This window comes from Kwoniella mangroviensis (genome assembly GCF_000507465.2).
Source record: "Kwoniella mangroviensis CBS 8507 chromosome 1 map unlocalized Ctg02, whole genome shotgun sequence".
In the NCBI taxonomy this organism is placed as follows: domain Eukaryota; kingdom Fungi; phylum Basidiomycota; class Tremellomycetes; order Tremellales; family Cryptococcaceae; genus Kwoniella; species Kwoniella mangrovensis.
Genome location: NW_027062534.1, coordinates 3578574 through 3605303, shown reverse-complemented (window position 1 = coordinate 3605303; position 26730 = coordinate 3578574). Strand labels below are relative to the sequence as shown.

The following is a 26730-nucleotide window of genomic DNA, read 5'->3' as shown; positions in this document are numbered from 1 at the left end:
GACTGATCTGCCGCTATGCATAAAGGTCACCTCGTAAGTGCACCACGGATTGATCAACAGCGTGTGACGGATAACATGACATGAACTGTTTTCGAGGCTTGTTTGAGGTTGATCCAGGGCCGAGATGTTTCGCATACTGATCCTAGACTTGGTACTCACAAGTACTGTCGGATAGCAGAAGACTGGGCCATCTATAGCAGTTTTTATTTAAATGGTTCAAAGGTTTTTTTCTTTTGGAACAGGCTCCTGTGGTTAGAGATTATTGGTATATATGTTTCCCAGCAGCATAGCGACGATCATCTGTCCTGAAGTCATATGCCGCAGAGGGAAGTGACCAAACGGTTCAAATTTAACTAAGGACAGATTAGCGTGAGATACACAAAGCTCTCTGCTGAGGTCAGGTGAGCTATGTCGTCAACACGATATTGGATACCAGACGTTGTTCATCATTCCTAGTACTGTTTCTTGACATGAGACAAGTAGATGACATGGAATTATATAGGACATACAACTATCAATATAATATAAGACCAAACAGAACTACTCGATAAATCCAAATACTATGTTCTACGACCATTCGCAGCCTTTCTGAGCTCATCTGACATATTTCAATTTCCTAAAATAACCTTGCCAAATTCCGAACCCACATTGTCTACCTATCACACCTTCTGTCGGGTCTTCAAAACATGCACATAACCATCCATCACCTTCCACTCGAGGGATCATAGCGACACTTCCATCCCAAGTCTGACAGCTGTTGACGCATTCTATCGGGTCAGAAACGATTTCGGTTCGATACGGTGTGGACCAGAGGGAGGAGTAACAACCGTGAAAGATCCAAGGGAGATTTAAGTAATCGATCTGAAAATAAGGTATTTCATCAGCGAAGATGACCGTGCGATCTCATCCAGATTTCAGGAGCCCAAGGTAGATGGAAAGGGTGAAATATCATCACACTCATACTCACAGACACATCATCCCATCCACCACAATTCCCTTCATCATCCACTCCACCTACCACCCACTTTATCATCGGATGTTGTTCTTTGGGTGCGCAGTAACAGGACTTTGCATGTTCTGAGAAATAGGCAAGACCGAAAGGTTGATCAACGCGGCAGAGTGTCTATACGATCACGTCAGCTCTGATTAGGATACTTATCTGACTTGACCATGCAGTATCGAGCGAGGAAGTGGTAGGGTAGAAGGTGAAGAATTGGAGGGTCAAACTCACTATACATCCATCTCGTGATGGTAGATATACCCCTTGAACTCCGTTTTCCTGCAACAGTTCTTGAAGCCCGTCAAATGAGATACAAACAATGAACTGTACATGCTCCGGATTGGGGATGTTTATGTCATTGGTAGCTTTTGGGACGAATGGATTACCGTTTGGTGCAGTGTCGAAGGTGTAAGGAATGTAGGGGTTTTGCATGAAGCCGGAAACTGGCGGTGACATCGACAAGATGGAGAGGACGATAAGACTGATTGGCAAGGTCATCCTGATCGTATCTGTGGTCCGATATCGGAAATATCCAAAAAGCATCTGTGAGTGTTTGTTGTGTATCTACAGAGTTGTGAGAGGCTGTTTGTGTATGGAAGGGAATCAGAATGAGATATAAGTAGCTGCGAGTAAGAGTAAGAGTGTGATCGTCAAAAAGTCGGATGGTCAACGTTGAGTCAAGGAAAAAATGTCGGTCATTGCGCACGGACATCCAACATTTCCATTTCTTTGTGATTTACTCACATGTCTACTAATCACAGGAATCGTTAATGTCAGTATGACATCGAGATAAATATACCAACCTACCACAATGGGGTAGCAATGTCATGCATGCACCCCCCGATGATGGTTACTAGATTAGTGAGAGTACCTGACTCTATGCCGTGTTATCCTATCAATGAGATATGGACACCATCAGACTCGCCATTGAGCTGGTCTTTCTCGCTTAATTCGCAAGTTTGATGGTCAAAGGAGGGTGTGTTATTGATTTTGCTTGCTTAGCGCATCAGTGTGCTTTAAGCACATGATCGTCATGATCCGATATCATCAACATCCCACTCACAGTCGTTTATCAAGTGTCACTCGGATCATCCTCAGCAGGTGCGAATAACCAGTGTTAACATGTACCATTCAATGAAGGCATACTTTCGGTCTTGGTGAGATGGAATGGGTGCCACATCGGGGTTACACCGCTAGCGTGTTGAAAGGTTGTGAGAGAAAGGGACAATAATGACGCATGGGCTATTTACCCTACGTATTTACAATTTTTGTAATCCTCCCTTCTCCCATTAACCCGCGGTGCACTGCCAATTACCTCCATTCACCACGTTCAATGGGAATTTGGCACTGGGCAATTGGGACTTGTCGAAAATCATCATCGCTGGTCTCCTTTCTCTTTCCCTTTCTCCCTCTCAATCGACAAAAAGGGCCATACATACCTTGGTAAACTTGTTAACGAAGCGTCCACCAACGCTCTCCTTAGCATAGCCGTCGTCACCACCCTCTCTCGCGTACACGTGTGACCCCGACACGTTGCACCCTGACTGTGAGTTGGAGAACTGCTACTGGGAAAATGATGTCGGACCATGAGGATGCTTCTTTCGGCGGCATGGATGGATATGAAGTGCTACCTGGTTGATATAAGAACAAAAGCTGACTTGTTATCGATGGGATAGGCGGCAAATAACCCCTCTGGGACGACGGACGACCTGTAAAATCATCCGCCATCTTCCCTCAAAAAGCCATCATCGCCACCCCCTTTTCCGCTCGCATTTGCCTGTAATTAGAACAGAAGATACGAATATCAAAAATGGCCGCCACCACCGTTAAAGGTTATATGACCCCGACTGAGGTCGCTATCTCCCAAGAACAAACCACCTGGGCGGAACGACAAGCGCTTCCTACTCCAACTTCAGTCAACGACTTGGTGAAAGTCCTTGACCCTACAGCTAGACTACCTTACTTGGCCAGCAGGAACCTGCCTACCCCACCTACGACCGCTCCTTCGGTATGCTCAGGATACGACGAAGAACACCCAGCGTTGTCATCTACGATTCACGAGAAATCCGTTCACGCATTGATCCAACAGATCATCTCGTCAAGAGTTGAACAATCAGATGATGATGAATCAGCTTTCTTCGCCTGTGATCTTTCAGCGATCTATCAATCTTACTTAGAATGGAAGAATTCACCTATCGGGAAAAGAGTGGAAATTTTTTATGCGACCAAGTGTAACCCTTCACCTCAAGTTTTACACCTGCTTTCCCTCTTGGGAACCTCCTTCGATTGCGCCTCCATGTCGGAGATCAACGCTGTTTTGTCACTCCCATCTGCTCCTTCTCCCGATAGAATCATCTTCGCCAATCCTTGTAAACCCGCATCATTCATCAAGAATGCCGCTGTCAAGGGAGTCGAGATGATGACTTTCGATAATGCCGATGAACTCTACAAGATCAAGAAGCTTTATCCTACCGCTAAACTAGTCTTGAGAATCCTCACAGACGATTCCAAGTCCCTGTGCAGATTGGGGTTGAAATTCGGTGCGCCTTTATCAACTTGTCCAGGATTGTTAGCATTGGCCAAGAAATTGGATCTGAACGTTATTGGGGTTTCTTTCCATGTCGGTTCAGGATGTAAAGATCCGATGCAATTTGCCGATGCGGTGTGGAGAGCAAGGAAAGTGTTCGATATGGGTAAATCAGCAGGATACGATTTCACCTTGCTGGACATCGGTGGTGGTTTTGAAAGAGAAACTTTCCCAGAGATGACTCAGGTGTTAAGTGATAGTTTCGACTTGTACTTCCCTGAAGAAAGTGGAGTTAGAATCATCGCTGAACCTGGAAGATTCATGGTTTCAAGTGGTAAGTTCATCTATATCTGGAACACAGCCTGGCGGGATTTTTCTGACTTGCAATCATTCCCTGATCAGCTTTCACCCTTGCCACCTCCATCATCGCTTCTCGACGAGCTCAACAAACTATCGCCGGTGCCCCTGCGCCAGCCGAAGAACAAGAGGAAGAGGAGAAGACTGAAGGTGCTGCCGATGTGATGTATTACATCAACGATGGCGTCTACGGTTCTTTCAACTGTATCATGTTCGATCACCAGATCGTTCATCCTCACCCTCTTACCATCGGTGGTGATCTCACTTCTACCGCACCACCTTTCCCGCCTTTGCCCAACGTCGCTGTCGATGTCGATCTGCCAGTTCAAATGGGATATACCAACACCGAGAAAGCGAGCGTGTGGGGACCTACGTGCGATTCTATCGATTGCGTGAGGCAGTTGGTTGATATGCCTAAGGGGATGGAAGTGGGAGATTGGGTGGGATGGACCGAAATGGGTGCTTATACTTTATGTGCAGCAAGTACTTTTAATGGGTAAGTTTGGTCTATCACGTCGATGGCAAAGGATGATAGCTGATGATGGTAATGATGAATAGTTTCGATCGTTCGCCTGTTCATTGGACTACTGGCGACCAATCTAAACCAGAATCAAAATTCGTTAAAAGGGTATTGGAAGAATTCACTTCTACTTCCCTTCGTTGACATCGACTACTCCCCCATACCAAAGGAAAAAGGACGTAGTTAACGATCAATGTAACGAATAAATAAAAGAGATTGTAGAAATCTCATATATTCAAAGTCTTTCTTGTATATACATTTTTGTAAACATACCATTACCATACCATTTATACTCATTCATATGTGTCACGGATGGACAACAGATGCAATCTTATTCTGAACAGACCATGCTCATAATCCGTCATTGTCACCTCTTCAACAAATGCGATGTTTGACGAGAGTTGGGAAAGTGGAGGTCGACCATGCAGGCTGCAAATAGAATCCAAGTCATCCAAAACGCACATATGACTCTTCTCTTTCTTTAAAAAACTACCGGCCTCATAAAAGTATCACTCAAGATGCAATGACCACCTTAGCGTCCTCTACACCTACTCCTATCTTGAAGGTGTCTCAGTCGCCCACACTTCTCATCATCATACTAGGTATTTCCATTCGATTCATCCACATCTCCCTCCTTTACATTCTATCTAGACTCATACCATCCTTCGACTCGTCTCAGTCTCTAATCTCCCTCGAAAATTTTCCGGGTCTACGATGGGATGCTATTCACTTCGTATCGATAGTTCAGAATGGATACGAGTTTGAGCAGCAATTAGCTTTTCAGCCTCTTCTGATGGGGCTATTGCGGTTGTTGGGGCAAAGTGTAGCTTACATTAGAGGGCGAGAAATTGAAGTTGTGGATATCATCTGGAGTGGTGTGGGAGTTAGTGCTGTAGCATGGGTTGGAGCCAGTGCTATACTGTACAAGTGAGCTTTATGAATCAAAACAGAATCGCTCTTTGCGCAGTTTTCCAGCTAAAGAAAGATGCTGACTGCCCCCTGCTGCTGCATATTGGTTGTGAAGGCTTACAGTTCATCTATATAACCCTGCGTTCGCCATTCTCACTACGATACTATATATGATCCCGCCTACACCAGTACCTTCTCTACCATATACCGAGCCTTTATACGCATTTACGACATTCTTGAGTATATATCTAATGATAGTCAAACGACAATATCTGTTGACAGGGGTCATGTTTGCTTGCTCGATGGGTATGAGAGCAACCGGGATCTTCAACATTTTGATTCTAGGGGGAGTAGGATTAATGGAAGGACTCTCGGTGGATCGGATAACGCCCAAGGTCCTATCCAGAGTGAGTAAACTAACTAGTCGACCCACACACTCCACTGTCAAATGACAGCTGACATACTTGTTTGTTTTAGAGATTGCTCACTCGATCGCATAAGCTCATCATCCCATGTGCATTGACTGTATCGCCTTTCCTGCTGATCCAGTGGTACGCTTACCAGTCATTCTGCTATCAAAATGAAGGGCCAGGACGACCATGGTGCGAGAGCGGATTACCATTCGTTTATGGGTTTGTTCAGAAGGAGTATTGGTGAGTAGAACATCACGTTTAACCCAGTTTCAGACCTAGGTAATCAATATGTCATCCGTTAGCAGCTGATTTATTTCTGCTTCACTCCATCAGGAATATAGGTTTCCTCAATTACTGGACTATCCCAAACATCCCAAATATCTTATTACCCTTACCTATATTCCTCACATCGGTCCTGGGAATTAAGAGGATCGTCCTCTCCTGTCATACAGCTCAAAGAAGGCCCCATGTGCGATCTGAGATACTGGTCTTATATATACATCATACCTTGATGATGTTACTTCTACTTTTCAACTCGCATACTCAGATATTGCTCAGAGCATGTATAACCGATCCTGTAATTTGGTGGAACGTAGCTGGATCAGCTGTCAACTGGGAAAACAAAGAGGACGACAGTGGCCAGGACAGAGGGAAAATAATAGGTGGACGAGGTTATATCAGGTTGACTAGAATAGGTAAATACTGGATCGGATGGTGTGTTATCTGGAGTACAGTCTCGATGATACTTTGGGTAGGACATTATCCACCTGCATAAGGATAGATATATAAGAATGTATGATCATCGATAGTGCTCCTGAATTGTCCCATATGAACAGAGAGACATGTAGCATTGCAATCTGTGATTCTTAGGGGGTCTGCGTATGCTGTTCCCGGACTGTCGTGTACTGGAGAACCTTCATACAACAAGAGAAACATATAGGTTTGCAATCCATTGCTTTGCTGGGTGATCCTATGCTGTTCTCGACATGACATGAGCCAGTGTTACTTATAACTTCCGACGGAAGTAGGTCCTATTAATGTTTTCGTTTTTCGGATGTTCAGAGATTCGAACCAAATTTCCAAAATTCAGTCTCACTCGTAGATGCATCCATCCATCAGTGCTCTGTCCATTGTCACCGCCAGTCGAAACCTTCGCGACGGTACTCATACCACCCGTTCACTCCGAAATACCGCTCGCATTCACACGATGAAAGCCCCGAAGAGGACACCATGGTCATCACGATCAGAGCTTGAAGAGCTGTACGAGATGCTGTTCGCACCTGATGCGGATGTCCATTCCAGGCGTAGAGGACTAGCTAGAGTGAGTAAAACATCATCAAAATCACTATAGTCCTGTGGTATCCATATAATCCATCTCGTTGTTGGTAGCCATGTTTCGCTAATCATTTTTTGAATATGTAGATGAGCATATACATCTCTTCCCCCTCTTGTCCCACTTTCATTCACCTCTTACATTCCTTGGTGTCCGTCGAGCTGTTACCTTACCCACCAAAAGGAGTGGAAGAATCTCAGAGATCCAGGATGATGATTGGAATGGCTATTGTGCGATTTATCAACGGTTTAGTTGATCCTCTACAGAATGGTAAGTATGTTATCTCACTAGGATGTATCATTCTATTTGTATAACGATCCCTAAAACCATACTGATACACTTCTATAGGTCCCTACGCCCGTCCAATATCCCATCTCGCCTCATCACTATCCATCCCCCCATCCCTCATTGCCCTAAGACATCGAGCAACCCACGAAGACCTCCCTCCATTGGCGTTACTACACCAATCGCTTCTCTCCTGCATATCATACTTACATTACTACTCATTCCTCCCTCTTCTCTCTTCTTCGTCGACTTCGGCATCTCTCCCTCCGGGAGTACTAGAACGGATGAAAGAGGATGAACGGAGGGTAGAAGGGTTGATCAGGAGATGGAAGAAAGTTATCAAATTCAGGTTAAGGGAGAAAGAAGTAAGGGAGCAAGATCAATCTGCGTTGGAATTGAATAAGATCAAAGGATCGTTACAGAATCATCATTTGGGGTTGATAGTGAATGTGTTGATTGGTGAAGTTGGTTTGGTACCTTCGTCTGTACAGTGAGTCGGGCTCCTTTTCGAACGGCTGCCAAACAGAAAGAGATAGCTAAGTTGTTATTTACACCATCTTCTACAGAAAGAGAGCCCCTCTTACATCTACCATACCGACAACACCATCATTGAAAATCTGGTTACCCCTTCTTCAACACTTGCAGCAGACTTCTCATTCGGATTTACCTTCTCAACTATCCTCGAGAATACTGGATATTCTATTGAATCCCGAATCTCAGAGTCAGATACAAGTCAATGGCTATTCCGGTCATGGTAGTGCAGAAGATGTGAATACGAAAGAGAAGCTGAACGATCAACGGAGTTTCAGGTGGAATCTGGCCATATGGTTGATCTGGTTGTGGAAAAATGAAGAGGAAGGAGAAGAAACATTGCGATTGATGGAAGAAGAGAAAATGGAAGTGTTGAAGAAGGTTTTAGCTTCCATGTTGGAATTACATGATGATGAAGTGTGAGTTGGATCACCATCTAATCTTTGCAGACTCGGAATATGGTTTCATCTCCACTGATTGGCTGATGTTGTAACGAAACGTAGTGTACGTCGTTTGTTCAAGGTACTTTCGGCGGATGGAAATCACTCAAACATCAATGGGATGGACGGTTTTTTACCTGAGATTGAAATGGAAGAAGAAGACGAAGGTCTAAAAGGATTGGAAATAGGAATGGACCTGGACAACGATAACCCTTCGGTGGATGATGCAAATTTAGAAAGGATGGAAGAAAGGTTGAAGGAATTCGAGACTGTAAGTTCACATTGACTCTTTTCAATCTGTATAGCATACTCTGACTTATATATTGTACATAGATAATTGAAAAGCGAAGAAGAACAGCAGCTTCAACGGTTACGAGACCTGATGTCAATATATCGATGACGGACAAGGATTCTGCGACTCCATTGTCGACATTACCGGCAGGCTGGCGTAAATTATCGTATGAGGAATGGAAGCCTTGCCCAATAGGTCTGAGCGGTATCCCATAATCGTTAAATAACCTATGCATGGTATGAAAGTATATCCTGGAAATGATACGATATGCAAGATACAAGTATAGCTACATTTATTGATGATGATGAATACGATGTTTCTAATCTGTCTAAAATAGATACGGTACTGTACAAGGAACTGTCCATTGAATCCGATCTTTAGAGATGAGTTGCCCCCATTAAACCATTCCCAAACCCACCTCCATCCCCATATTATTCTACCGATATTGATGAATCGTTGTATTGTTCGTAAAAGAGAAGGTATCGATATGACGATCACTCGGTCTAACATTCCTAAATTACTGCTTCCTGCTTATCCAATCCGACCTAATTAACAATTAACCAAATTCTCCACTTCCCTCTCACTAGGAGCATACCCATCATCCTCATCGTCATCCTGATCATCTTTGTTACGTCTTTCCTCACTCTCTTTCATTTCGGTCGTACTGTTGTCCCTCGATTTCGTTCTGGTTTTAACCCATCCATCTTTCCTACATTTCTCACACCTAACCCAGACTCTACCATCCCCACCATCTCTATCATGTAATCTCCCACAAGATCGTTCAGATAGTTCTAAGCATTTCCTATGCCATTTGTGTTGACAAGCCAATAAAACAGATTTCCCACTCCCATCTTTCTGCTCTTCTTGTTTCTGTTCATCTGTAAGAGGAGGTTGTAAGGTTGAATATATCGACAGCATCTCGTTATCCCCTTCTTCGCCTTCATCCTCTTCTTCAGGTGTCATGTTCACATCCTCATCATCCTCGGCCGAGGGCGGAGCATAGATACATTCCACTGCATCACACCTCCATCCTAGACTTTTCTCTCTTTCTTCAGTCCATGATTCGAGTGATTGAGGAACAAACGGTGCTGGTGCTGGGATGGGTCCAGCTGCATTCTGAGCAGCGGGGACATTGCCTTGACCTTGACCTGGAAGATTGGGATGAGGACCCAAAAACCCTGGTGGCATTGTGGGAAAGAGGAACGGAGGCAAAGGTAGGTTTCCTAGACCCGAACCTCCTGATGGTCTACCTGGTGCAGGGGAAGGCGACGTCGTCCGGATGATAGTGATGTGTGGCCGACGCTCCGGTCTGGGTCTATCCCCTTCGGCAGTAGTGTTGGCGTTCGTCGAAGCAGCAGGTGAAGGTATCAAGGGGGATGCGTTCGACTGAGAAGTGGACGGAGGGGGCACAGATGCCGATACGATGTGTGGGACTGGATTGACCAAAGGGGGTAAGTCGGGAGCAGGACTGGGACTAGCTCTACTACCCATTGGAAGTGGAGACGAGAAAAACGTAGGAACATCGAAGACAGATCCAGAACCAGGAGTCGAAGGAGCAGGTTGAGCTGAATCTGGATTGTTGGTTCCGCTTTCACGGTTTTCAGCCGCAGGTTGCTGTTCTGACGTAGCTGTATTCGCGGATTGCGCTTGTGGGGTTGCAGAATCGTTGGACTGGATATCAGGACGAGGAGGCATACCAGGTAAATTGAGTCCGGGAGGTGGCGATCCAGAAAAGATAAATGTGATTGATGGCCTGTCATCCTCTTCTTGTAAACCACTACCGGATATTCCGACCGAGGGGAACAGCCCTGAAGTTGGGATAAACGGATCTGGGTGTGTATTTCCTCCAGCGTTACGGTCCTGCGCGGCGTTGCTTTCGGCCGTAGCTGTGTTCTCTGCGGATGCATTGGCTGGTCGATCTCTTGCGTACGGATGAGGTGATCGTCGGCCTGAGCCTGTTTGACCCGGTCTGGTGGTATCCGTATGGGTAGATGGGGAGTTGAGGGTTTGGAGAGGATCTAGATCAAGTCGGCAGGACGGACTGAATCCAAGGGTAAAGTTCACGGTCAGCATTAGCTCAGATAATTCAAAAATGATGACTCACCAAGTGTGTTTAGTCGTAAACCAAGGTTGTAAACATTTTTCATGAAACAGATGATTACACGGTAACGCTTTTACACCAGTCCCATTCTCCTTTTCCTTTTGCTCTTCGGTATTTTCGTCGACCTTCATCTCATTCGAATCCCCCTTCTGTTTTCCCTTGTCCTGTCCATCTTCTTCTTCAGTATTCAACCCTTCTAAGCAAACACCACATTTCCAACCTTTCTCTTCGGGCAGAACATCCGTCTCCTGAGCTGCTACGATCCTGTCCACCCTCATCAACAATCTCCTTCCGACGGTTGGCAGAGATCTTAACAGCTCAGCTGCTTTCTCGGGATTGGGTTGGGGTTCCGTTCGTAAGGGTAAGAAGAAGTTAAGGAATGGAGGAAAGATCCAAGGTGGCGCTTGAGGAAGGGTCGTCCGCTGCTGCTGATGTGATTGGGCCTGACCATCGGATCCCTCTCCACTAGAGGTGCCTTCGGGAGGATTTGTAGAAGTGTTTCCTCCCGGTGCATCACTGGGATTTGTTGAGGGAGCAGGAGCAGGAGCAGGAGCAGGAGCAGGAGCAGGAGCAGGAGCAGGAGCAGAAGCAGGAGCAGGAGCAGGTCCATCGTCAGGACGTATGGTGAACGTCCAAAAGAACGATGAGGCTGCCGAGGGTCCTAAAGGAGCAACGCCATTCGGCCGAGCACCACTTCCTTCCGCTGAAGGCTGTTGGTTCTGATTAACATTCTGATTCTGATCCTGACCATCTACAGCACCAGGTGTCGGAGCGGGTGAATGTGCAGGGCGGGGTATACTGATGGAGAATGATATGGATGGAAGTGGCGAGTTACGTGATGGTGCTCGATCATTATTCTGAATTTGGGTCTCCTCTGTAGAAGGGAGGGGTTGATCACTGTGATTGTTGTCTTCGTTGGGTGGCGGTGACGACATGGTGAAGTCTCGGACGTATCGTGTGATGAGGCAAATTATCCTAAGATTGTATCATTCGTTCAGATTTCTCTGATATGTAGTCGATATCGCTGGACATGTAAAGAGTGTCAACTCGGGCTATGTCGTCGAGTATATGTATAGCATCAAGGGGAAAGAGATGATGGCGAATTATGACAAAGGTTATTGTCACGAATGGTGCTTTCTAGACTTGCACTCTGTTGATTACGTTATTCCATTTCAGATAATATAATCCGATCAGACCTCCACTCAAAAACCTGAAACGCACCAGCACAAGGTGGGATGATTAATTGCTTGTTGGCAGCCTGTTCCTTGTTGCCTTTCGTTGATATCATGCTTTATCGTTACCGATGACAGGATGGTGATGTCGGCAGCTGAGCATGGCGTGGGATGACAGACACAATTTCCGATGGATACATATAGCCTCGAGTAAGACTAACATCAAAAACGTATAATGTGCGGATATGGCTTTCGGTGAACGGCGGGCACCGAAATCCGTCCGATTACCAGCTTACGATTTCATCAGAACCATCAGAACATCAATCCGTTGCATTGACATCTACATGACAGCCATCTAAGGGTACACTTCATACACTGAAGTGCCCCTACTCGCCTCGCCCTTCGTGATGGCTAGTCCCTATTCGCGATTTCGCAATGTCTTCTCACGGTATCGTCCACCACCTTTATTACCCACTACCATCCGGACTATCCAAATCTTAGCGACTTTACACCTCGTTTCAACCACTTTGGTCGAATTGAGGATATGTACCGGATTTTCAATGTTACCCACACTATCGCAACACGGTGATTGCGTACTGGTCTCACCTTTACCTTACTGGTCACCATTCAGCGAGACGCATACGCGTTCCAAAAGACCTAAAAGGGGTGATGTCGTGGTAGCTACTTCACCTATGGATCCGAGTCAGACCGTATGTAAGAGGGTATTAGGTGTTGAAGGTGATTTGATAGAAATAGAACCTAGAAGGGGAAATCAGAGGAAATGGATCGATAATGCCGGTGTAGGGTTCATGGTCGATATACCTCAAGATATAGATTTAGAAGGACACGATCAAGATAGACATATCTCCCATGAGGAACTAGGATTGATGAGTAAACCGAAACGAAACGGTGAAGGTCAATGGGTAAAAGTTCCAAAGGGACATGTATGGCTTGTAGGTGATAATCTGAGTAATTCGACGGATTCGAGGAAATATGGACCTGTACCGATAGCGATGATCAAAGGGAAAGTACTAGCTAGAGTGAGTGAGATTTTGAATCTACCTGACATCTCGAACGTCGCTGAGTTAGGTGATCAGGTATACCCTAATCCAGCTTGGATAGAGAACAATCTCAGACAGATAGATGAGTAGATGGCAAACATATAATAGAAGTAAGTATCCCGCTTGTCTATGTCATTTCCGGACATGCTGACGCAATTTAGATCACTCTAGTTGGGGTAAAACATACCTCGTACTGTGACACACATCATATCATATACCATGCATCAAATATACATCCCCTTCATCTACCCTCTTGCATTTCAATCTGATCCTTGAGCATCGGCTCATACTTCCAGGTACAGGATACTTCCAGGTACAGAAACAGATGCTAGAAGTGTTTGGCAGAGGTAAGGGACAAGGTGGAAAACACGAACAAAAAGGGGAGAAATGACAAGGAAACATGAAACATGAAACGAGGTCGAAACGGACATGACATTTTAGTACGTTCTAATTGATTCCTCTCCCCATGTTCGCTCTTGATAGTGATGCTGATATATTCAATCATGCATAGCCGCTTACATCATGACGATGCATGAAGCTGCGGTAACACGCATAAACAATGCGGCATAAAGATCGATGAAACGAGCTAATCTATCCCTATCTCCCGACTCCACAACCCACACGATGACTTGTCGTTGTTTAGCATCATTGATTTTTGCTGATGATCAAGTAGCCAAGCAATAAAAACAACCGAACAATGCGATGCCTAGACTGGATTGAGATATCAAAACGCAGTACCGATGTGGTCCAAGATCATAGGCGGTAAATGCGTTGTCACGATCAGTCTGCGCTACGGTATAAATACCCATCCAGCTAGAAGGTGATTTCAGATCTTTCTGTTCTTCTCACTGTCTTAACATCCCGTTCGTTTAGTTCAATGCACATACTTCCCAAAGAAATTATCCATCTTCAACTTGACAACAAAGGAACCACACCCCCTCGACTAGCTCCACTAGGTAGTTGACTACTCTACTTGTAGTTATATACAACCTCAGATCACGTTCGATCTTTCCTTCCCCCAACTTCACATATTTCACATTTCACAAGGAATACCTTTTTCCCTCAAACTCAACTCCATTGTTTATCATTGACTAGGTATCGAATCCCATCACCGAAGTAATAACAACGAGCTTCACACGGATCATTCCTAGAGGCCATACTACCGCACTCACTTGCTTACTCCTTTATCATCCCCACCCCTTTCTTCGACGATTAGGCATAAATCATTCACACAGTGAATTATCACTCATCAAAAGAAGATTCTCCCCAACTAGCCTCCGAGTCACACGATAAACGAACAACGAGATCCTACCCCAAGATCAAAGTTTCAGATCATCACATTCACCCCTTTGTGTCACTCACTCGAAAACACACAACTCCTGAAAACTTTTCGACCCCTTGTGTTATTGTGTATGATCAGTAAAAAAGTTTTGAGGTATCATTCAACAAACCTATTCTACACGATTGAACCAATAGATGATTCTTTGTCTCTGTTGTATAAATTTAGATATACAAAATTAGTCGAGAAGGATTCTCCCACAATACGACTTACAGACTTCATTGGAACGAAATAAAAGCAACATATAGATATTGAAATTTACCCCTGCCTTATCTCACCCTAAATTAAATCGGAACCAGCACTCGAGAATGTCAAGTGGAATGTACGAAACTACCGTCGGCTCGTTGTCATTGCGTAAATTGAATTATTCATATTCAAACGATTCCTCGCCTTTCACCGATACGTTGATCTACCAAGGGAATCAAGTCGGCTCGAAGAAACCATCCATGGAGGAGAATGAGAGAAGTAGAAGATCGAATGACAGTCGAAACGGTAATAGAGGTGGGAGAAGGGAGGACCTTGAGAGTGAAGATGAGCTTATGAGTGTTGATGAGGAGATGGATGAGTTGTCAGGTGAGTCAACTTCGAAGTGGAGTTGAATCCCTATAGTCTCTCTCGTCAGCTTGAATTCTATCTTCTTTCTCGTCAGCTTGGAAGGCGGTGCACCTCCTCAGAATGTTGGAATACACACATCTGTGTAATACTACAGCAGCCATTAGTCTCTTTCTGGCCTTCACACTTTCTCCCTTCATTTGTCGTTCTTCTCATTTTCGCCGCTCATGAATTTAATCATACCCTCGCATCGGACTTCATCTGACTCCTTGCCTTTCTTCCATCTTGGAACCCCAGTCATGCTAACTCGAGTTCGATCAGACTCCCGATCATCCCACACTTCTTCTCGACCCGTCACTCCCTCTCAACAGCATCCCATAACTATCCCTACATCATCACGCTTTAATCAAAAAGCCCGATCAGCCTCACCTTCAGGACACCACTCTCCCGAGGGTATCTTCACCCTCGCTCATAAAGCCGAAAGAATACTGGGTCTGGTACCCGGTACGCTTGGTCACGCCAAAGCCTGCTTGGAGAATGCTAAAGATGAGATCAGGCGATTGGCCGAACTAGATAAATCATCACCTGTTCAACCTTATCTACCATCCGATCAAACACAGCATGGACAAGGTGGATTGAGAAATCGAGCAAAGAAAGCTATGTCAATGTCATTCACCACCAACCCTTCACAAGGTTATGGTAGTAATGGGAAAGTACCGAATGTCGTGTTAGGTCTAGGGGTGAATAACAAGGAGGAAGAGGAGAGGAGGGAAAAGAGGAGGAAAGCTGCTGATGGGGTTATCTACTGGCAGAGGGAGATTGAAAGGTTGGAAAGGGAAGAGACGGAGAGGGCAATGAGGTAGACCCCCGAGGATTAGGGGCTTTAATCTGAATACTGGCTACGAACGACCAATTGGAAAGGGAGGCGGAAGAATCAGTGAATTGGCTGGAATTAGATTGACAAGGAATCAACCATGCGATGCTACAATCGAGACAATAATATACGATACATTCGTTACTTTCTTCTCTCACACACGGAAACAGATGTTGATCATTTGGTTCCCTCTGTGGACGTAATTTATGACAATTGTAAAATTAGCTTTATCAAATTTCCAGAGAAGATACTTTGACGAGTGAATGAGATATGATACATTATATGCAAATAATACTTATATCTACAATGGTAGTACTTGTTTCACAAGTGAAGGTGGAGCAAATGACTATCATTGGGAAATTCAATGGACCAACTCCAATGTGTTCTCGGATCGATGTCTCTTCGCCTGAAGGAAGGCATAGATCATCCTATCTCGCATTTTATGCTACAAAGCTACAAATTCACATAACCTACGCATTACTCTCGATTGGAGCTAGAGTAGAAAAGAACAGTGTAGGAATGGTAAAATATCAGCCCAGTCACCACACACTTCAAGGCTACGCGTTTCTTGTATAAGTTTCACCATATCATCTTGTACTGTCGGTGTTCCCGTGATCTGATTCTATGAAAGTATACCATAGGAGAGAAGTTTGCGCCAGAGCATCACCCATCTACAGGTTCTTCCCTCGGCTGCTATCCACTACGTACATAGTCTACGAGAACATCATAGATGGGTGCATTGATCCGCGGTAAAATCTCCTATACCTTTTTTTTCTTCTACTCTTGATATGTTCATATAAATATATGTGCATACCAGACTCTAGCATACAATCCCAACTCGTCTACTCTCTATCTCGCTTACAGAACCCATCTGTCTCTATACCATACTCAAAGCATCTTGTAAACCAGCAACTTCCATAACACCACCTACCAAATGTAAACTTCCAGCGACCAGTACCTGTCTCTCGCCTGCTTCTCGTACGATCTTAACAGCATGTTGGATAGAAGGTACAGCATGGACGTTATCAGGATTGTAATCAGGGTTGAGCTTTAGCCATGCTTCTCTGAGTGCATTTTGGGTGGCAAGTTGAGAGAGGTCATTGGGATCTATGGCCGTCGCTTGGAGGTCTGGAAATGAAGTCGAAGATATCAGCCAGATTTTTAGCTTCAAAGGTCAAACATGTAAAGTGTGGGAAGTAGTGAGAGGAAATAATGTCGTATCACAAGAAGGGTCACAAGGAGAAGGCAGAGGAGATGGAAATCGATAACTCACCACTTTTGAAATGCCCATCTGTATACGTAACATTCGTACAGAAAACAACTTTTGCGAACCTTCTTCCTAAATCTTCTCTACTCATTTCCTTCACTTTCGATCCAGTTTCGAGTAATTCATTCAATAACGATTCGCCCGCTCTTCCACCCGAACAGTTGAAAATCAACACATCAGGTTTCTTGTCTTCCGCAAAAGCCCATTCTGCGCATGACCTTAACGATTCTATCGTATGTGCTCCATCCAATAACCAGGTGGTCTCGCCCTGTTTCACCAGTTGACATCGACCCGGCCAACGCGTCTGCGCTAATGGTTCGACAAAAGACTCGGGTATCGTAGAAGAGGATGAAGAGGAAGATGGTCGGAAAGGGTATTTCTGTATGGACAGGAATTTGGAACATAGCGCTACGGCGAGTGAGGCGTTGATAAGTTGATGAGAACCTGGTAAGCCCAATGGTGTGGGAGGTATTGTGGGGATCACTTCGAATGGAGCCTTTATGAATCGCAAGTAAATCAGCAATTAATGCCAAACCCAATCTATATTCAAGCGCAAAACGTTGTAACACAACAACAGAGGACTACTCACCCCATTCTTCTCAGCAACCTCTTTCAAAACTTCCCATCCCTTGTCCTGCACAACACTTAACGCAGGAACATCCTTCTTATATATCCCAGCTTTGTTCCTCGCTATTTCCTCTATCGTGTTTCCCAATACGGCAGTATGATCCAATCCCAAACTTGTTATACCGGTGACGATGGGTTTGGGTACGATATTGGTGGAATCGTATAGACCACCTATACCTACTTCTAGGACCGTTGCTGTGATAGATTCGGATAAGAAGACGTGGAACGCTAAAAGGGTTAGGAGTCGGAAATATATTGGGAATTGGGGTGTTTGAGGTGTCAATGTCTAAAGAGGGAGATATCAATTTGATCAGTATACAGACCCAGATGGAGGACAGGCACAGATACAAGAGATGATTACTGACTTTAGGATCGGCTTCCAATTTCTCCCAAACTTCAAAGAAATATTTTGCGAATATCTCTTCAGATATCGGCTCGCCATTGATCCTTATCCTCTCTCGTACCGCACAAAGATGAGGTGAGGTGTATAATCCTATTGACATGATGTCAGTATGTATCAGCTGGAGATAGCATAAGATAATCCAAGATGATTGGAACTGACCAATCTTTCCATTCGGTATATGTGTTCTCAAGATACGCTCTGTGAATGCAGATGTTGAACCCTTCCCTTTCGTTCCCGTTATATGCACGACATTGAGCTTGTTGAGATCGTCAGGCTACATTATTGCAGCGGTTCAATCATTCAGCTATTTGCGGTCAAGCGTCCTATGCTACAAGATGTGATCTGATAAGATAGAATAGACATTTACCTTATATCCTATCTTCCTCAGGTAGTCGTGCATTTCAGCTACAGCATGTTCATTCAATCTTCCACCTGATTTACGTATCGCTTCAATGCTGCATTCGCGAGGCGACATCATCATTGAGCCCTCCTCCTGCGCAATTTCATGATCGTAATGTGTTACTCACGTTGCTGCATTGGATTGACAGGTATTCAACAACGAGATGGCCTCCTATCAGACCAATTGTCATCAGATTAGCTCCACTCGTCCGGAGATACTTGACACCCTCGCCATGGCTCACAGAGTAGGTCTTGGTTCTCGCCATATTGTATAGTATCGATTTTAGTCTCATGAACGATCACAGGTATCTCCCACAGCTGTAGGTCTGATATTTGTCGATTTTGGCTTTGATTTGAGCTTTGACCTCTGAATGTTATCTTTGTAACTTGTATCAACATTTCATGACTAACTGGAACTCAGGGTCAAAACACGTGACATCTTGAGAGGGAGCACGAGGCTAAATGGTCAACTGAAATAAATAGAGAACGCGATTCCATATCTACCTGCTGATATTCCAAATCTTGTTTGAACGGTTTTGGAATTCTTACTCTCCTTCTGGTATCTTGCCTTGTGACATTCCAATATGCTTAATCTACCTACAGCCCTACAGGTGTTACCCTTTCCAGCCGCATTGCATCGCACGTTGTGAGATACTCGGTAATCCGAAGGATTTGCGTCACTCCAAATACTCTCGAAAAGCAACTAGGATTTCGGGATGATCTACCATGTCATTCGTTATCAACTCACAAATAGTTAACGAATATCAGACTTCATGAAGCTTTTGACACGATGAGTTCCTTACCTGTGTATATAAGATGAGGAGGAAGCATGTTTGTTAAGTTGACTTACTCCCCACTTCTTATTACTCGATAATCATTGAATTTACTGCATCTCATCGTTGATCGCTCTGTCAATGTCAAACTCACTTTCACCTACTTCACACACTCAAACGATCTCACCTGCTTCTACAGCTCATAACTCCACTACCGATCTTATCGCACGTGCCGATACTCGTGCATCAATGAACGATCCAGCACGAGAGCCAAGGGCGACCTCTGAAAAACCGACAAGCAGCCAGCAACGCCCGGCTGAAGGAGAAGCATGTGGGAATGAGCAAGAGGTATATTGGGAAGGTCAAAAACAAGAAAGGAATGTTCAAAACACATGTACATTGGATGATCCCTCTAAGAACGTTAACACGACCACATCGACCACCGCCAAGGTGGTGTTCCCACCTTGGAAAAGAAATGATAGATGGTCAGGTTGGATGGGCGATACAGTCACTGCTCAGTCGTTGGTACTGTGTCTGATCCTGCAAGCTTTTTCTACTGGGTGAGTTCTAGATACTTATCCCTTCCTTCCCACTTGATGATCCCAGAACAAGAGCCTCTGCTGATGCGCTATACCGATTGTATAGCATATTGGACGCAACTACTTATCTTGATTTCTCGACATTCGCATCCAATCGTGAGTTAGCCTCTTCCCCATATCATCCCCATCGAACCTCTGCGTCAAACCAAAATATATATATGAGATACATCGCTTACCACACAAGTCAATTTTTACATTTGCAGAAACCGGTAACACCATCCTCCTTACAGTGGCAATAGTGAGAGTATCGGGTCATTTACTTCTGTTGACCGGTGTTTCCCTCGCAAGTTTCTTGAGTGCTGCTTTGGTGTTTGGACATATTGGACATTTTGTCGGTACGTCATGCGATCATTCCCGCTCCCTTTCCAATCACGTCCCATGTGCATACACCTAACACTCTTACAAAAGCCCGACGCTAATCCTGTTCCACGTTTTAGGCGTCCGAAGACGGATCTGGCTACTTCTCAATGTCTTCTGTCAAATCATCTTCCTAATCCTCTCAGCCATCTTCCTATCACCCTCTGGTCCAGCTCAAACTCGACTGGGAGCGAAACACGAGTGGGTGATCATATCCTTGTTCGCAGTCATGTCAGGCGCACAAGTATCAGCTGCTCGTCAGGCTTCTATACAAGAAATCCCCACTGCACCTATGACTTCCTCCTATGTCGATTTGGTCTCGGACAAATACCTATTCGTAGGGTTTAACCACAAACACTCGAGCGGGAGGAATAGGCGATTAGCATATATTTCAGCGATGATCGTAGGAAGTTTCATCGGTGGGATCATGCACAAGTATGCGGGATCATGGGTTGTAGTGGTCGTTGCTATGGGATTCAAGTTGGCGGTGATGGGGCTGATGGCCGTGGCACCTGCGGAAATCAAGGAAAAGAAGGAGAAAGAGAGCGGTATCAATGCTTGTTAGTCCCGAAATTGTGTATATTGAAAAAGTTCCTGTCTTGTATATATCGTTTCCAAGCTTACTATATACTGCATTGTTCACGATCCATCTCATGCATAATGAATGTTTGTCACGTACAGCGGCAGTAGTGGGAAGAAGATGGAGCTGGTTCGATTAGTCTGAGGTCGAGTGTAAAAAAAGTTTTAGTGCGAGTATTCGGCATCTTCGGGAGACATTTCGCTCTCGTCAAGAATTCACCCCGGAACTCGAGTGAGGAGTTCAAATAAGTTGTACAGACTGTGCAGGAACCTGAGTTTAGCCCGCAGCAGAGATGATCAATGTCTCAAAAAGGTGAAAGCATAAAGCTCCTTTGATCTTCGTTATTGATAAAACCGCGAAATATTGGTTCAAGTACTGGCGTGGTCCGTCTCGTTTTGCCGTGCCTCTACCTGAGGGACTTGATCCCGCCGCAGCTGCACCACTGTTTTGTGGTGGTGTCACAGTATACATTCCTCTTCGACGATATGGAGCTGGTACAAGCGCCAAGAACGTTGGAGTCATCGGTATCGGAGGTCTCGGTCATATGGCCATCCAAATTGCGCAAGCTATGGGTGCTGAAGTGACCGCTATCTCTAGAGGTGATGCCAAGAAGTCAGACGCCATCAAACTGGGTGCTGGTAAATATATCGCCACTGGTGGACAGAGCTTCGCCGACGCTTTCAAAGGCCATGAACGAAGTTTGAACTTGATCATCTGTACCAGTAGTGAGTTGAATGCTTCGTCCGTGTTTTGTGGGCCGGGATGTGCGCTGATGATTTGATTAATCAGACCCTGCCGAGTTTCCCGTCGCCGAGTATTTCCCGCTTCTTCGGCCCGAGGGCATCATGTGCTTCGTTGGCATTATACCTAAACCATTAGAAGTGCTAACTTTCCCACTCATTAGGAGTAAGCACTCCGCACTCCTAATGCTCTATTTTCAGTGTGATTGATGATGGCAACGGTCTTTCTTAGGTACCGCGGCTGTTGCCGGCTCCAAAATCGGCTCGCCTGATGCCATAGCCAGTTTGCTCCAGCTCGCTGTGGACAAAGGTTTCAGACCCTGGGTCGAGAAATGGAACATGGACGACATCAACAGAGCTATGCCTGCATTCAAACGAGGAGAGCCGAAGTACAGATATGTCCTTGTCAATGTGGACAATGGAGGCAAGCTTTAACGTCCCACGGTAGACGTCCATGATGGGCAGGTTTATACTTTTAGCCTATTGTTGGGAAATGTACATGCAATCTGTGCTCAGTCCGAAAATTCATCATACTGCTTTTGAGGTTGACTGATGGCGCATCGGCAGCATTCCTTATCGCTGATCCGAGAGCTCTTCCCTATAGGCGAAACAATACATACGGAGGTTGTGTATATATGGCATGAAGTGTCACATAACCCATTACGGTACCCTGGATCCAATATCCTCCGATTAACATCCACCATCGAAGTCCACTCGAAGATACCTCGTCAGCTCGTTGGTGTGCATTTGATGCGTATGAATGCATGTCATCGATACTATGATAAGGGTAGTAGTAGTATGCAACAGACAAGAAAGGGTGTCGATGTATGGGCGATGTGAAAAGCGGTACGATATATACCGTCGAATGAGTCTGTCCACTGTCGATCACAGTGGGAACTGTAAATAAGGAGGCGGAGAATAGGTTAGATGAAAAGCTTAGCGTGCCTCAAGGTCAAAGACATAGCACTTATGGCTACTATGATAAGATAGATAGATATAACCGCGAGCCTGTTCAGACTATATAGCTCGATCCTCTTTCTTCTCAACCTTCTCAATCCAACTACTTCGCTCTGCTTTGAATCCGTCATCGGCAAGTCGTTGGGATATTTCTTACCTCTGTTTCCACCTTCGATGCCTCTACTACCAGTGTTATGTGCCCTTTCAAAATTTGCAATAGCTTCACTCGGATTTTTGTGACCTTTGACATTGTCATGACTTGCTTTAACTTCATGATCTTCATAGAGCTCGGTCAAATCCTTATTCCCAGCAGATGATGACTACGGCATCAGCTTCGGGTGCTGGAACATTGATGGATTGAACACCATAGTCGGCGAGACGATAGATTCGAGATAAGGCGAACCCGGTGTATTTCTAATCATGTGATCAAATTGACGAGCTTCGGCTTCTTCCGAGATATTGACCACGCAGAATACGATGGCGACTAACTTGAGTGTTCTTGCAAGCTGGTATGGATAAACAGATGGATAGAAATATGGAAGAAGAGACTGTCGGATGCTTATGTGGGAGCATTCGACCCGAAGGAATGCAAATGACTTGAGGAGTTAAGCTCGAGTCAAGTCTGCTAATTTGGGGTACCGAATGTAAACAAAGTATCGTCACCAGACATCCTTTGAGCACGGTTGTAAAGTCTCATTGCAGGGAACGGGAAAGTACTGTCAGCCATTTTGAGCTGACAAAAATGCGAATTTGTGCCATCTTTGTTCTGAGTCTCGTCAAGCCGCTTTGTATAGGATGACTGCCCCGTTGAGATGATGGATGCCAGAAGTAATACGCATTGTATACATGCAGTAGCTATTTCGATATAGTGTCATGACGAAATTGAATATAGAGTATGATCCGATGATCAAAGGAAGCTGACGAGACCTGAGATCTGATGTGAGAACCGAATCTCCATCTCAGACTTTCATTTTTTATCAACGTGCTCGCTCCGTCTGTGAGGTGTAGGAAAGATACTGCATCAGCATCTGTGTAGCAAGATACACTCGACAAGGTGATGATCATAACCCAAAGCAGATTTCTGTCGAAGAGCCGGATTGAATTTCTGGGGTAGCTCCCACTATGAAGCCGCATCTACAGCTCTATCACAATGTTGAGCCCAATCATCCCTATCCCATCCGATCGTCACCACTGCATCGTCCTCAGTTGATGATATGCTGGTATAGTAGACGCCATTCTGGAGGAGCCCATTGAGGACTATGGTGAGAGCGACATGGGCGCTTTTTTTCTTCATGGGTGATTTTGGATTGAACTGTATAAGTCTCGTCGGAGGGTTGATCAGGCAGATCACCATTTTGGATGGGTAAAAAGTGGTAGGTGGAAGGAGCGTTGGAAGTGGTGTGATGGAGGTTGTGTTCGGTAGAGGGTATCGTAATTTCAAGAAGTAAACCAATTTTTCTTCTGCTGGAAGATTGTTTGTTACGTGCAATGCTCATGTACTGGTGGGGTTGAGTCAAGTGCTATATTGAGATCTTTTTCGCTTGGTCACCAGGAACCGAAAGCATCCTTTGATATTGCACTTTTGAGCTGATACGTCGTACGACCGTTTTGACCACTCATTTCAGATGATCGTTTTTCTCCTCAGTAGTAGTCCAGGGCCATGAGGGAGGCCATAATGATATCCCATGTGCCGCTGCACCAGCTCCAAGAGGAAATCCGATGAGCCCTGGTGTCCTATCCAGATATGAGCCCAAATCGCGGAGTAGACGTTTGAAAAAGCTCATCATGGCGTGGTAGTGGATTAATGTGAGACTCGGTAGATCCATAACTGAACGTTCACCAAAAATGATCTATATATTGATGATTCTATACTCTCGAAAGACTGGATGACATTGCATCCTGTATCAAACAAAAGTGAGCCACTGCCGCAAGGTTTACGCACCCTCTCTAATGCTCGGCTAGTGCGTGTTCCGAGCTAGGTGCCACATTTGTTCCACGTGGTGGCTCATCGTCATTCCTCCACGTCCACCTACTCAAGCAATAAGCAATAATCATTCACTTCAAGATAAACTGTACCTCGATCAGAATCAATCAAAAGAGTATATAGACCATCTCATCAACATGCTCATCTCGCTACGTCGTCTGGCTCTGCTTGGTCTCGTGGCAGCTTCTTCGGTCGTTGGAAAGGGTGCGATAGGGATCAAACAGGGGAAAGTAGCTGTTACTTCTCCAGATGGATTGGGGGATGCTACGTATACGTGAGTCATCAACCTCATGCTCCACTTCTCCAATCATGCATCTTTTCGTACCAAGAAGGAGCTCTGAGGAAAGCTGATGATGCAATCGACCTACATAGACTGAAAGAGCCTACACCTCTTCCCTCGCCCATCACTCTGACCGAAGGATCAACATTCAAACTGTCATTCTCCGTCATTGACACCGCCTCAGGCGAAAGTGTATATCCTCAGCAAGCTCATCTGCTGTTCGAAGATCCAAAAGGGGGCGATGTGACCCTACCAGTTAGCGTGAAGAGTAATGGGAAAGCGCAGATTACCATTGTACGTTAAACCAACCACTTTCTCTATATACTGCGGAGTAAACTAAATCAAGTATTTACCAATATAGAACACTGCCAAACCCCATCCAGCACTCCTTACGACCCACGGCTCGTTCCATGTCACCCTCCTTCTCAGCTCCTTAGACTCCCTCGAACCCCTCGCGTACCCCCTCGGACAACTCTCCTTACCACCTTCTATCCTCAAACCCATCCCTAGAAAACGACATGACCTCCCTCCGAGACAGGGCGAACCTGCCTTCCAACCTCAACAGGAGATATTCCATACATTCAAAGAGGATCCCAAGACTGTTGGGTGGACTTTATCAATCATTGGGACGGTAATCACTTTGGCTCCTTGGACGATTTTATTGGGTTTGGTGAGTCATTCCTGACTGCTGCGCACGTTCGATAGATTTTCTATAGATATTACTGCGTGTCATTGTAAAAGTGGCTTTCGACAAAAACGATGAGAATGACTACTGATGGGTCATCTGTTCACAGCTCGGCAAGATATCCCCTTCACTCAATTTCCAAACTCCCCCTGTATCATCGTATATCTTCTTATTGGTGTTGGGTGCATTAGAAGCATTGATATTCGTTTATTGGCTCAGGCTCAAACTATATCATGTAAGCGCAAGATTCCTCTTTAAAATTAACGAATCTTCTGTTCGCACATCACTGGACTAGACAAATGCTGACTTTGTTGTGGAATAGCTCTTACCTGCGTTCTTGGGATTGTCAGTTATCGCTACTTACACCGGTATAGTCGCGCTTAGGGAATTGAGAGCTCGAAGACTGAAAGCTGGCGGTGCGCCATAGGAGGGAAGTATACAGTAGCGGGTCAGATAGGAGAAGATAGATGATCGAGTGGGAGGGGATAACGCTCATAGACTAAATGAAGATAAGAAATGCATGAACGATTACGTGCTACACAGGTAATGATATGGGTCAAACAGCGAGTGAACGATAAGGGCGAATAAGACCAATTTACTAAAGTAAGATGACAAGCAATTTCAACAAACTCTCAGCTTAATGATTGATACCTGTTTCATGTCGACACAAATTTCGGAAGAGTGGGGATGCACTCCTCATCTGTCAGATAAGGTAACGAGTTGGACAAACGTTCCTTTCACTAGCTTTATCTGCTGACTGAACCTTGCTTTGTCCGCAAACCCGAGCACGAAAGTCCTGATCAAACGTGATGTGCGATAAGCATCTGAAGTGAGTATCGTTTCCATCGCCGACAGACCAGGCTTTTAGTTCTCTTGGCACATTTGTGTGAAGCCAATGTCAGTCATTGAACGTTCACCAAGCCCCCAAAGGAGGGGCATATCGACCATAGAACGTTCATGCTTCACCTGTCACAATCAAATTCGAGGCCTAAACAGGGAGATAAGGGTCTGCAGTGATGGAGATTGTGATTCCAGTGCGAAGGGTGAAAGGATGAAACGCGCAATGATGTTTTTCCTTTGGCCAAATCGTGTCTGTGATTGTGATTGCGATTGCCGACTGCACTAGTAAAGTCCATAGTATCAGTTCCCATCAAGCAGACTTCAATGATGAGTGTGGGTATGACGATGTTACAATGTAAGCATAACTCCACCGTCTCTCATGTTGCCGAGAAGAGAACATGGAGCTATGAGGGGCTGTTCTAATTTGGGCTACTCACTTGGGACGTTCACGTGGTAAATATTGCGTAATTTCAATTAAAATAGATCAACACAGCTCTTCCCCTCTCTCCTCTTGTCTCCTTCTTTCTCGGTTG

The 26730-nt window shown here is 45.1% G+C and overlaps 10 protein-coding genes across 10 annotated transcripts; 7 read left to right on the top strand and 3 right to left on the bottom strand.

Moving 5' to 3' along the window:
• Positions 1-594: 594 nt before the first annotated feature.
• I203_106477 (uncharacterized protein) lies at positions 595-1498 on the bottom strand (the record flags this gene model as incomplete). The annotated part of the gene is made up of 3 exons (XM_019150990.1): positions 595-861; positions 968-1123; positions 1232-1498. The coding sequence occupies 3 exons, from the start codon at positions 1496-1498 to the stop codon at positions 595-597; spliced, it is 690 nt and encodes a 229-aa protein (XP_018999867.1).
• Positions 1499-2810: 1312 nt separating this feature from the next.
• On the top strand, positions 2811-4548 carry I203_106476 (uncharacterized protein; the record flags this gene model as incomplete). The annotated part of the gene is made up of 3 exons (XM_019150989.1): positions 2811-3861; positions 3930-4380; positions 4443-4548. 3 exons carry the CDS (start codon positions 2811-2813, stop codon positions 4546-4548), a joined length of 1608 nt encoding a protein of 535 aa, XP_018999866.1.
• Positions 4549-4927: 379 nt separating this feature from the next.
• Positions 4928-6501, top strand: I203_106475 (uncharacterized protein; the record flags this gene model as incomplete). Its single annotated transcript, XM_019150988.1, has 4 exons — positions 4928-5331; positions 5429-5720; positions 5791-5966; positions 6060-6501. The coding sequence occupies 4 exons, from the start codon at positions 4928-4930 to the stop codon at positions 6499-6501; spliced, it is 1314 nt and encodes a 437-aa protein (XP_018999865.1).
• Positions 6502-6933: 432 nt separating this feature from the next.
• I203_106474 (uncharacterized protein) lies at positions 6934-8822 on the top strand (the record flags this gene model as incomplete). Its single annotated transcript, XM_019150987.1, has 6 exons — positions 6934-7047; positions 7149-7329; positions 7408-7834; positions 7911-8294; positions 8379-8586; positions 8649-8822. The coding sequence occupies 6 exons, from the start codon at positions 6934-6936 to the stop codon at positions 8820-8822; spliced, it is 1488 nt and encodes a 495-aa protein (XP_018999864.1).
• Positions 8823-9156: 334 nt separating this feature from the next.
• I203_106473 (uncharacterized protein) lies at positions 9157-11643 on the bottom strand (the record flags this gene model as incomplete). The annotated part of the gene is made up of 2 exons (XM_019150986.1): positions 9157-10648; positions 10712-11643. 2 exons carry the CDS (start codon positions 11641-11643, stop codon positions 9157-9159), a joined length of 2424 nt encoding a protein of 807 aa, XP_018999863.1.
• A 644-nt stretch (positions 11644-12287) lies between these two features.
• I203_106472 (signal peptidase I) lies at positions 12288-13031 on the top strand (the record flags this gene model as incomplete). Its single annotated transcript, XM_019150985.1, has 2 exons — positions 12288-12920; positions 12978-13031. The coding sequence occupies 2 exons, from the start codon at positions 12288-12290 to the stop codon at positions 13029-13031; spliced, it is 687 nt and encodes a 228-aa protein (XP_018999862.1).
• Positions 13032-14588: 1557 nt separating this feature from the next.
• I203_106471 (uncharacterized protein) lies at positions 14589-15695 on the top strand (the record flags this gene model as incomplete). Its single annotated transcript, XM_019150984.1, has 2 exons — positions 14589-14853; positions 15154-15695. The coding sequence occupies 2 exons, from the start codon at positions 14589-14591 to the stop codon at positions 15693-15695; spliced, it is 807 nt and encodes a 268-aa protein (XP_018999861.1).
• An 888-nt stretch (positions 15696-16583) lies between these two features.
• On the bottom strand, positions 16584-18668 carry I203_106470 (uncharacterized protein; the record flags this gene model as incomplete). Its single annotated transcript, XM_019150983.1, has 8 exons — positions 16584-16834; positions 16980-17469; positions 17563-17886; positions 17966-18093; positions 18163-18277; positions 18371-18458; positions 18531-18574; positions 18645-18668. The coding sequence occupies 8 exons, from the start codon at positions 18666-18668 to the stop codon at positions 16584-16586; spliced, it is 1464 nt and encodes a 487-aa protein (XP_018999860.1).
• Positions 18669-19316: 648 nt separating this feature from the next.
• On the top strand, positions 19317-21886 carry I203_106469 (uncharacterized protein; the record flags this gene model as incomplete). Its single annotated transcript, XM_019150982.1, has 7 exons — positions 19317-19735; positions 19821-19870; positions 19978-20109; positions 20212-20691; positions 21038-21436; positions 21501-21617; positions 21684-21886. The coding sequence occupies 7 exons, from the start codon at positions 19317-19319 to the stop codon at positions 21884-21886; spliced, it is 1800 nt and encodes a 599-aa protein (XP_018999859.1).
• A 2643-nt stretch (positions 21887-24529) lies between these two features.
• Positions 24530-25784, top strand: I203_106468 (uncharacterized protein; the record flags this gene model as incomplete). Its single annotated transcript, XM_019150981.1, has 5 exons — positions 24530-24666; positions 24765-24966; positions 25034-25342; positions 25467-25592; positions 25680-25784. 5 exons carry the CDS (start codon positions 24530-24532, stop codon positions 25782-25784), a joined length of 879 nt encoding a protein of 292 aa, XP_018999858.1.
• Between the last annotated feature and the right edge of the window lie 946 nt (positions 25785-26730).